Source organism: Pogoniulus pusillus, chromosome 6, assembly GCF_015220805.1.
Source record: "Pogoniulus pusillus isolate bPogPus1 chromosome 6, bPogPus1.pri, whole genome shotgun sequence".
NCBI classification, from domain to species: Eukaryota; Metazoa; Chordata; class Aves; order Piciformes; family Lybiidae; genus Pogoniulus; species Pogoniulus pusillus.
Genome location: NC_087269.1, coordinates 20563236 through 20575290, shown reverse-complemented (window position 1 = coordinate 20575290; position 12055 = coordinate 20563236). Strand labels below are relative to the sequence as shown.

Here is a 12055-nt window from a genome sequence, read left to right as displayed (position 1 = left end):
CACTGTTTGAAACCAGGAATGGGCCCACTGGGAGAAGCCTATTCAGTTAGTTCAAGGATCAGTGCTGCAATACATTGATGAGAAGTGGGTTACTCCCACTTTACCCCCCAGAGCAACCAGCCAGTAATGAGGAGTCTGAGGGAGGAATAGCTCAACCAGGGAAACTGGCTAGGGCTTGGGCCCTCCAGCAGAATAAACTTTGTGACAAACACATTCTCACCATCCAGCTCTCACATGCCTGGTACTGTTTTTCCAGCTTAGGCACAGAAGGAAAGTGACACAATGCAGATGATATGGACAACCCATCCCAATACTGAAGACAAAGCTTTTCAAGTATTTTGTATCTCACTCCACTGAGCAAGGAGCTGCATGTTGTTTCCAGCCCTGCCTTAGCAAGAAAAAGCAGCAAGCAGCTATAGACACCTCCTGCAAGAATGGCCAGAGTCACAAGATATCTTACAGGAATGCACAAAACATCACATGTTTTGGACCTTGATGAGGTTGTGGCTCAAATAAGGCACAGTGCAGGCACATAACAAAGCCTGTTGACTCTGAGCCCTTAAATATCTGAAATGGCAAAGAGAACAGAAAAGGGTAACACTGGGCATAATCAAAGTTTAAGGTCTATCAGGCATACTTTATATTCATTACCAGTCTCTAAGTGCAGCCATGCCAGAGCAAATCCCACCCAAACTTGAGATAAATAACCTAAACCTGCACTCACAACCCATGATTTATAGCCTTTGTCTTCTGACAGATTTTATGGATGAGGCTCTCAGAGTGGAGGAACTGAGGACAGCCACTGTCAGGTCATGTCATCCACCCAAGGTTAAGCACCAGCTTCAGGGAGACAAAAAAAGAGGTTTACAAGTTCAGAACTTGTGACTCACATCCCTTGTTTTAACCACAGCACCACTCATTTCCACACTTGAATGCTGACCAGACTAGAATACAGTTCAAGAAAAAAAAACACAACAGTGGTTGGTTTGGAATTTTCAGGGAAAATGAGATTGCAGTTGTCCATCAACTAGAATAGGGAGGGCTTTGGAGCATAGCAACAAGAGCAACAAACATATACTGGGTGCCACATGCTCATCCTTGAGGTATTGGTGGCTTGCTGGGAGGAGCAAATTAGGCCACAAAGAGTCATAACTAGTCTCAGTGCGACTGTAGTTAAGTGTCATTGTGCTTTCCAGGGCAAATAATTTGACTGTTTCTTCAGAAGCAAGCTGGAGTTATGAGGAAGAAAACAATGCCCTTTACCCATCTAGGGTACAGGATAATGCTGAAGACCCAAGAGAAATTTCTGGTGAAAATGGTTATTTTTTTCCCTGCCTCTAATATCCTGGGGCCCACCAAACAGACAAGCCACCTCTCTGTTTAGACTGGAAACAGATACAAGTATCCTCAACCCATCTCTGGGTAACTGGCCCTTAAATGGCTTTGCTGCTATCTAGAGCAAGTAGATGGTAAACTCACTGCTCTCAGGTTTCTGTGCTTGTCTTATCTTACAAGGATTCCTCTCCTGTGACGAGGCTCACACAGGTCATTATCAGTACTGGCACAGAAAACCCCTTCTCCCCAAAATCACAGTATCACAGTATCACCAAGGTTGGAAGAGACCTCACAGATCATCAAGTCCAACCCTCTACCACAGAGCTCAAGGCTAGACCATGGCACCAAGTGCCACGTCCAACCTTGCCTTGAACAGCTCCAGGGGCGGCGACTCCACCACCTTCCCAGGCAGCCCATTCCAGTGTCCAATGACTCTCTCAGGGAAGAACTTTCTCCTCACCTCCAGCCTAAATTTCCCCTGGCGTAGCTTGAGGCTGTGTCCTCTCGTTCTGGTGCTGGCCACCTGAGAGAAGAGAGCAACCTCCTCCTGGCTACAACCTCCCCTCAGGTAGTTGTAGACAGCAATAAGGTCACCCCTGAGCCTCCTCTTCTCCAGGCTAAACAATCCCAGCTCCCTCAGCCTCTCCTCATAGGGCTTGTGCTCGAGGCCTCTCACCAGCCTCGTTGCCCTTCTCTGGACATGCTCAAGCACCTCAATACTCCTCCTAAACTGGGGGGCCTAGAACTGAACACAGTACTCAAGGTGTGGTCTAACCACTGCAGAGTATAGGGGCAGAATGACCTCCCTGCTCCTGCTGGCCACACTATTCCTGTGTTAAGTCGGCTAGAAGAGCCCCTTGGGACATAGCTATCTTATTATTTCTAGGAATGCACACACCAGGGAAGCAACTCAAATACCAAAGTCCTGACATGGAACTCTCCTTCCCATTTCAGAGACCTAACATTCTATGCAAGCATATACCTGCTCTGTTTCCCCTGTACAGCTTGATCAGCCTATCAAGTACCAGCTCTTTGCTTTTCCATGAGCACCCCGCTGCCACCTCTCTTGTACAAATCCTGTCACGTATGCTGGTGTCTGCTTAGCAGAAACAGCAGCTTGTCCCCCAGCAGTAGAGAAAACCCAGACACAACTCTGGTTTTTGCAAAGGTCTGCTTCACTCAGTGCTTGGTCTTTAGCACTGCAAGAAAGAACACTGCTCTTCACCAGCCTCACTTCAAAGTTTCTGTATATCCCACTCCTTAAAATTGTTGGCTAGTGAAGACTGAGGTGTCTACTTGGATAATTATATACCCTGAGGAAAACCCAAAAAGAAGGGGAGAAAAAGTCTACATCCATGTGCTTCTACTGCCATAAAAAACAAACAAAAAAAACCAAAACAAAACCACCCCACCAACAAAAATAAGTGTTTTCAGTTTTGCTGTTCCTATCTGAGACTAGAACTGGCCTCTATAAAACTGGAGTATTTTATTATTAGCCCGATGTTTATGCTCAAAACAAGATTAAGATTTAATAGACATAGCTAGTAAATTCTCCAGGTTGCATAGTATCTTTGTGCTACTCATGCAATAGCAGACACAGTGATTGCAATTCTCTTCTGGTACCACAACATGAACCACAGGAATTTATAGAAGAGCAGAATCATCCAGAACCACAGCTCCACTGTAGAAAACAGCAGTGCAAAATGCAGTCAATACCTATTCATTTTACATTATTTCTCTGTGCAATAACTTTAGTACGAACAGCAGTATTAATACATTATCTTACACAGTATTGTTTCATTTCTAGTTTTCAAACACCTTAAGAGGAAGGTTCTGCTATTACTTTTTCTGCACAGAGGGAAACAGATTCCTACCTTGTTACTAGCAGTATGTAAGCAGAGAGCTAAGGAAAGCTGGCTAGGTTAATTTTCAGACTATTATCCAACTCAAGAGACAATGAGGGATGCACAGCTCCCAGCAATCCAACTGAAGCTAACATGGGGTTCAGCACTGATCCAGGGGTGCTGCCACAAAACAAAACATATAGGCTGCAGCAATATGTTTGCATGTGCAAATTCTAGATTGTGCATGCAGTTCTAGGAAGCAACTCCATGTGAATTTCTACACTTGTCTTCTCAAAAAAAGATGTACCTTCAGTTGTGGGCTTCTTTGTAAGCCCCAGGACAGTCACCTGACTCCAAAGACAGGCCTGCATAGCTTAGAGACATTGCGCTTTAAGCACAATTGTGAAGTATGCATGAAGCAGAATCACAGAATCAGTCAGGGTTGGAAGGGACCACAAGGATCACCTAGTTCTAACCCCCCTGCCATGGGCAGGGACACTCTACCCTAGATCAGGCTGGCCAGAGCCTCATCCAGCCTGGCCTTAAAAAGTCCCTCCCCAGCCCTTTTGTAGGCCCCCTTCAGATACTGGAAGGCCACAAGTACTGCCTGGAAAACTGGTAACACACAAGAGACTATTCCCCTAAGGTAGCAATGTCAGAGATGAAGTTAACAAGGGATTAAGTCACCAAATTTTATCCCAAAGTCACATCCCCCATGAAAAAATGAGAATCGGTCCTGATGAACCTGTTCCTTTACCATAAATATCAAGTAAATACCAAAGTAGTACACATGCTTTAAGAGCAGAAGTAAAGCCCGCTGTCTGCCTAACAGAGTCCATCTATGAAGTGCTCAAAGTGTTGTCAGGAACACAATCCCACTCTCCTAGAATTTACTGTTCATCTCATTTATCACTGTGGAACTACAATATAACAGAAGTGAAACAACTTGCATTGGTTACAGGACAGGACCTGTAAAATCATTCCTCAATGTCTTAACCACAAGGCCAATCCCTTTTTCATTCTTTTGCATGTTCAGTGGCACTAGCCCTGGGATTCTGCAAAAAACCCTCTAATGGTTGTTACTGAACATGCCTCTGGCTCCCAAAGACATCAACAGACTGCTAGTTCCACCTGGCTCAGACAGACAGCATCTATCCCCAAAGCGTATTTGTGAATCTTTCTTCCACATCAGAAATACCATGAACCTGGCACAAGTGAGAAGTATGCCGGTACGTGAGCTTCTTACAAGACAGGAAAGTCACTAGTCAATGACTGCATGTTTCTAGCTGCTACAGTGCTCAGTGCAGCCTCAGAACTGTACATTAGGCCACTGGTACCAGACCAGAGAGCCCTTTCCCCCCCCAAAGCAAGAAGGGGAGCTACATGTGTCACATTTTCACTGAAATTGAGAAAGCAAGATCATCCACTGTGGCAGGCATTATTGTCTCCTCTAAGTTTATTTTTAGTAGCTTATGAAAGTAACTGGCTCCAGAAATGTTAAGCAAAAGGAGAAAAGCCCCAGAAGGAGACAACTATCACGGATGTATACAGTCCGAAGGAGGTCAGTGCTGCTTTTCCAGTACCCCTCATAGTTCTGCCAATTACTACCTGGGTGATTACAACGCATCTCCAAGGATGAGGCAGGAAAGCCTATTAAAAGCCATTACTCAGTCTTGAAAAGAAGCAATTAGAATGAGCTCTAAATAGCACTGGTAGGTGGATGGCTAGGGTGGAGTGACAGGTGGGTGCTGCCATCTCCTGCATTCAAACTGGTGACCACCTGTAGGTAGCAACCAGAAACTTAATTACAAGTCATTAATAATCCATAGGCTTGGTGTCCCACCACTCTTCTGAGGAGTCCCACATGCCTATCAGGACTTAATTATAATTCCACAGCTGTCATGAAAGTAAATACTGTGTTCTCATGATTATTTTAGTCATGATAAACCTTACAAGCAATCACTTGAAATTTGAGAGTAAAGAGATCTTCTGATTAAACCTTTCGGTTTGAGAGTGATTATTTTGAAAGGGACACACAGAAGAAGGAAATCAAATACTCATTTCAGAGATTGGTGTTTAAAATTCTAGTTGCTATGTCTTGTTCAAACTCAATGGTGAGAACTTGAAAAGACTCAGAAGTCTTGGCTTCCAAAATGACCAACAGCTCATAGCTTGTTTTATGCAACAGAGAAGAAAAAAGGCTTTCAGATTTTTTTTTAAACAGCTTCTAGTTCTCTTTCTCAGTAAAGGGTTTTTGTATGTGCAAAACACTGGGCAGTAAGGCTAAAGGAAAAAAGCAAAGCTAAGTCCCAGGAGCATATAAGGGCGATGGTGACAGCAAAATCCAGTCTACGCACTCTGTTGCAGGTAATCTTCAGTGACAAAAATGAGATCACTTTCTAAGGCATTAAAGCAAACAAGAGAAATTCTGCCTGGGGGAAAAATGTCCCTTTATTTTTTTCAGTTGAGGCTTTGGGTAAACCGAGCCTCTAAGAATTTCCTGTGACAGTATGTGCTGAAATGAAAAATGGAATAGATTTGCTGAAAGCAGCAACTAAACTAATTTGAAAGAAGTAGCTCACCTTCCTCCTTACGGATATTTGGGATGTTAATGTTTATTTGATGGCACTGGTAACAGTTTCACTGTTGATCCAGAAAGCAGAGAGGAAAAGCTTGAAAGTTGCCTTTTGCAGAGACTACTCAGTTAATGAGGTTACTATGAGATACTTCAAGCCAGTCAGATACTAGTATTTCCAAAACATCCATCTTCATAGCAGTCCCCTGCAAGCTCATAAAGAGAACAACTCAGAGGTGGGGAAGCCCTCAAGGCAGCCTGAGTATCTTGAGCAACACACAGCTCACCAGGCCATGAAGCCACTCTGACACACTCCCTGTTGCCTGATGAGCATTGTCCCTGCCTCAGGGCTGTCAATCTCTATCTCCAGTCAAAAGAGGGACTGCTGGTCATATGAGCCCTAAATTTCTGGGAGAGGAAGGGAAGTACAGCTACAGTAGCACAAAGGCCTATGGAGTCTTCTTCTTTGTACATTCCTGGGCTTACCTCCTTGCAGCAAATTGCAGCAAAGCTTTTAGCCCTTTTTAATCTCTTTTGCTCCTCTGCTGATGCTGTCCTGAGAGCTCAGCAAAAAGCCATCCCACAAATAGCAGCCTATCTGCTAATGAAGGGGTAGAGCTAAGTGTGTTTATCCCTTATTGGTTCCATTCTGGTGCAACAAGCTCCTGCTAGGGCTGACCTAAAGAAGTTGAGTGAGCAGTATCCTGTGACCCTTTACTGAGGTACTTGGCAAACTAATAATCAATTTCAGTGGTGGTGATGTGACATGACTTTGAATGGAGGCCAAGAAAAGAAGTTGTCTGCAGAGCCAAGCCAAATACTGTGGGCACATCTCTCAGGAGAAGGGGCATCAGAGCTTGTGGTTGGCTAGTTTTCCTTAAATAGGCAGTTCTGGAAAGTGCCTGTGATTTTCACAGCCAGTTCTATGAATAAAGTCCTGCCTAATACTGATGGGTTATCCAACCTGAGATCCTTCTCTTGATAAGTATGTGGAAGACACAAACTAGGGCAGGAGAGTTTTCAGAAGCCTCAGCCAGATTTGCAGTGGCACCAAAACTCGGGGCATACTGCTACCAGCAGCTCAGTTCTGGCAAGGAGAGCGCAGGGGAAGGAGGCTGGTCATCAGCCCATTGCTACTAGAGAGCAGGACCTGCAGGGCACTGGTCTGTTTTACAAAGGAGAGGTGCAGGGAAAGAACTGAAACAGCAAGGAGAAGAAGAAACCACAGAAGGAAATAAAAGGCAATGTTTAGAGCAGGAGTCCAAGGGCAGCATAGGCAAGCAAGAGAGCAGGTGGTTTGGGAAAGGCAATGGGATGATGATGAAGGAATTAATGAGAACAGATGGACAGCAGCACTGGCCACCCAGAGCAAAGGACAACAGAAAATCCCTTGCAGCTCTCTACTCCCATACACATGTTTCAGCCTGAATTTCCACTGCAAAGTTCTCACCCACTCTGGAATAGGCCTCATGCACATGAAGATACCAAAAAAAAAAAAAAAGTGCAATTTTTAAACTTTTCTTCATGATGGCAGTGGGGGAGAACTCACCATTTGGAAACCCGGGGTAGTAACACTGCCTTTACTGTAGGGGTTGCAAGGGCAAAGAGATGAAGGCTGTGTTGTGTGGAAAGATCCTGAACAGCTCTGAAAAATGTTTGCTAGGCTTTTGCTTCTCTGTGACAAAACCAGGTATTTGTGACTACATTCACCAGATCAATGAATATACCAAAACCAACATATTTTGTTTTCTGCTGTCATGGAAAGAGGTTTTTCTACAGGTATTTCTTAGATTTTTTGAGAAAAGCTCCCAAACCACAGCAGACATTTTCAAATGATGAAAGAAATTACACTTGTTCATAGAATCAACCAGGTTGGAAGAGACTTCCAAGATCATCCAGTCCAACCTATCCCCCAGCCCTATCCAGTCATCTAGACCATGGCACTAAGTGCCTCATCCAGTCTTTTCTTGAACATCTCCAGGGATGGCAACTCCACCACCTCCCTGGGCAGCCCATTCCAATGCAAATCACTCTCTCTGGGAAGAACTTCCTCCTAACATCCAGCCTATACTTTTCCCAGACAACTTGAGACTGTGTCCCCTTGTTCTGTTGCTGGTTGCCTGGGAGAAGAGACCAACTCCCACCTGGCAACAGCCTCCCTTCAGGTAGTTGTAGACAGCAATGAGGTCACCCCTGAGCCTCCTCTTCTCCCAGGCTAAACAACTCCAGCTCCCTCAGCCTCTCCTCATAGGGTTTGTGCTCCAGGCCCCTCACCCAGCCTTGTCGCCCTTCTCTGGACATGTTCCAGCACCTCAACATCTCTCTTGAATTGAGGGGCCCAGAACTGGACACAGTACTCAAGGTTGTGGCCCTGACCAGTGCTGAGTACAGGGGAAGAATAACCTCCCTTGTCCCTACTGGCCACACTGTTCCTGATGCAGGCCAGGATGCCATTGGCTCTCTTGGCTACCTGGGCTCACTGCTGGCTCATCTTCAGCTTACTGTCTACCAGTACCCCCAGGTCCCTCATTTCAGTGGGAAAAAAAAAAAAAAAAAAAAAAAAAAAAAAATCTCTTTTGTCATCTTCCCTCTGACCCAAAAGCCTTCTGAAAAATATCTCCCACCATGTACTATGGATGTTCTCTTCTCTATAATTTGTACTTTCATTATGCAGAAAAAAAAATTCTCCCAATGGCTACAAAAAAAGTGAACACATACCCAAATGAAGCAATAATAAGGAAAACTGTTTTTTTGTTTGGATATTTTTGTTGTAGTTTTTTTTTCCCCTTTTTTTTCCCCTCAATAAAGGCAAACTGTGAAACATACATTTGGAAAGTGTAACTTTAACGAGTTATCTTATTCCAGTGGGGAAAAAAAGCCCAAATAATATATAGCTCTGCTAATACCTGCACAAATAATGTTTTGACTGATTACAGGAAATTTAGAGACTTCAGTTTTTTGAGTTATGAATCCCAAAGCACTCCCAAAACAGAGTTAAATTGCTTTTTTATTTCCTGAACAACCAAAACAACTACAGAACTACCTTAAAATAAACAAAAAGAGGCAAACTAAACCACCGAAGAACCCTTCCCTTTTTTCCCCCCACATCCCTCAAAACTCTACACACCAAAGCAATCCCACTGTCCAAGATCACCATGCACTGAGGCATGTCAGGTTGTACTTTCACATCTGCCCAAGAGTAACCCAAAATCTATTGACTGCTGTCAGCACACCTGTACAGAAGTGACCTTGTCCCTGCCCGGGGCTGAGTTAAGCAGAGCTGTGGGCATACTCCTAGGGCTGCTGGGCTCCTCTAGCTCTGCATAGCCAGAGCTCCAGATCTCCATGCTGCCAGTAACTCGTAGCAGTGACTTAATTCCCCCATTCTTCAGCCACAAAGTGTGTGCATGTGTGTGTATCCTCATATATATTTATGTCTACCTATATTTATATACTTCCCCACAACAATAGCTTAACTCATAAGGAGCCAACTCTCTACTCAGGGACAGCTACTATAAAAAGGTCAACCAGACAAAAAATAACATTGTTGCTTTCTGTGCTCGCCTTCTCCATGAAATAACAGGCCTGTGATGTCCTTTATTTATAAACAGCAGAAGGATGTCTAGTCATTTTCTTGTCTCAACATTCTTCAGCTTTAGTTAATTTCACAGGCCAGGGAACAGAGATGATCCTATTCTTCCACTGAATCTAGCTGAATGGGATTCTTTCCACCCTATTTCCCAGATGTACATTTGATTTTTCTGATTTCTCTCTGATACAATAATCCTTCAGCTCACTCTGCTTCACATTGCCTCTTTTGAGCCTTTTGTTCTCCCTACAGCAGAGCTAGAAGGCAAAGAACTGAGGATCCCTGTTTGGAGCCAGCTTCTGCATGTTTCTTGACTGCACAGGCTAACAGTGACTCTGTTGTGCCCTGCACTGATAGAAATGTACCAACTGAGGGAGTGAAAGGCAGAGGATGGATTCACGTTATACAATGTCAGCGCTATCAAAATACAGCTGAGTCTAAAGAGCCTATTCAGAAGCTCTAGATCGTGCTTAAAAAGTAAATAAGGTGTTTCAAGCACAGCTGCCTTGAAAATGCAGCGTAGTTGAACAGTTAAGGCCATTTTACAAAATAGCATAGGAAGCTGAGTTTGTTCTCTCTAGTATCTCCTTATGTTCCAAAAGGAAAATGGAAGAGACAAAACTTCAAATAATGAAGGTGTATGTTTGGTTAACAATTAAAAGATGCCACAACAGATTTGCCAGAAGGCAGAAGGATGCAACTTCTTTGTCCTAGATGATGCAAATTAGTGCTACTTTTAAAGCCTGTTACTAGGTATGAAAGTCACCCAAGCAATGAGCCAGCATGAGAGCCTCTGCACCGTTCCTAACCCAGAGAAGCATTTTATGGCCCTTACTGCTATAACTATATATTTCCTTTCCTTGAAAGCAACGATGATAAAAATGACTCTAGTCAGAAAAGCACCAGAGAGGGGAGAAAGATGCTGCTGTCTTTGTTCAGGTCCCTCATGTTTCAAAGCACTGCCACAAAAAGCTAGATCTAATGGCCACAACAGATTGAAGCATCAGCCCTCACTTTTTGTGGAGTCACCCCCCTCTAAATAACAAGATAGAGGCAATTATAAGTGTAGCCAGACTCTCACAAGGAAATTGTGAGAGGTCTGAACTAAGCTATCACAAGTGACCCACAGGCAGCCCCTAAATACCTCTGTGGCTCTGAAAGGAACAGATTGGCCTACTTCCTCCCAGGAGAAATCTACTCTTGACCTATCTTTGACAAACAGACTTTATCAAGGCAGGTGATTACCCTCTGCCTATGTATAGGAAATGCACGAGAATTATACAGAAACCTTTTTCTCCATTAACTTCATTATACTTTGTTTCTTTATCACCTGCACAGTTCAAAATTTCTGTCACTAATCATTTAATTATTAAATCTGAGAAACATTTTTACTAATTTGGGTAGGAAGGATAATTGCTGCATGTTAAATTCAAAACCAGTGTCCCTTAGAACCCACAAACAGAACACATGCCCAGGAGAAAAAAAAGCTAAGATCTTATATGGCTGAAAAAGGTGTCATACACTACTGTGGCCAGCCAGTTTCCTCCTCAGTCCACTCAAATCATCACAGTAGAGACATTGCTGTTGACCCTTTCAGGGTAATACTTCTAAATAGATGCCACCACAGACATTTTAGCTCATTTTTGAAATCTCTAGCTCTTGTGACAAATTTTTAGCCTTAGGGTAATGTGAGAGGACCCAGGCTCATCAGACAAGAGAAAAAAAAAAAAAAAAAGAAGAGAGAAAAATGATGAGGTGGTTGGAGCAAAAAGCATTGATGCATCTTGTGCTAGTTTGAAGCTAGCTAGAATGTTTCGGAGAGAAGGATTACAGGCTGTGGAAAGGAAACAATGGTGATGTCTACTTCACTCATAGGCTTTCTGAGATGTGTAAGAACAAGAACACAAACACAGATAACAGAGTTTGCTCTCTGTTTAGGGCTGCATGAACTTCTCTTTTTAACCTAACCTGCCATCTGTGTGACTAATCCATCTGCTTCCTAAACCCCCCTGGCCGACCCTCCAAACTACCTTGATCGTAAGGCAAAGGTCTTGAGTAAGGTAGAGGGTTGGGAGAAAGGATGGAAGGGTGATTGAGAGCCCCTCCTGGAGACTAGGTTGCTGGGGGCAGTGTTGTGTTTCTGTATTACTTTTGAACCTGTATATTTCCTGTATATATTGTAAATATCTGATTGTATATGTGCTAAGCTATAAATACAAAGCTTCGTTCAATTTCCAGAGTGGCTGAGTCTAATCTGGGTGATTTTCCCAAGTGTGGGGGGGCAGGTACCACCCAAAACCATCACACTTCTCACAGAGAAGTAACATGACAGTATGTTTGTGACCACTTACCTTATCCCCTGGCTGCGGTCTCATCAGAGAGACTTGATCATAGCCTCGTCGAACCAAAGCCCACAGTGCATCGAGTTTGCCCTGGAACAAAAATAAACAAATAAACAATAAAGACATGACCAAGAGTCTTGGGGATGACTTACAGGCGAGTTGATCCAGCCTTCTGTATTCAACTGTCTGTACAAACATCGCTTCTGTGCCCTTGCCCTCTGTCATGGCTGCATATTTAGACACTCAGAAAAAAGACCACAAGGGAGTAACATCTACCTGATATGCAATGGGCCAAATTCAGCCTGCAGGAAATTCACTGAGGATGACCACAGTTTAATATGAACAATTCCTCGAAGAGGCACAATTAAAC

At 43.7% G+C, this 12055-nt stretch overlaps 1 protein-coding gene across 1 annotated transcript in view; it reads right to left on the bottom strand.

The window, feature by feature from the left end:
* ANTXRL (ANTXR like) overlaps nt 1-12055 on the bottom strand; it is a 68280-nt gene that overhangs the window by 13287 nt on the left and 42938 nt on the right. Inside the window, 1 exon segment of the mRNA XM_064144785.1 lies at nt 11695-11780. Within this exon segment, the coding sequence (XP_064000855.1) occupies nt 11695-11780 (86 nt within the window).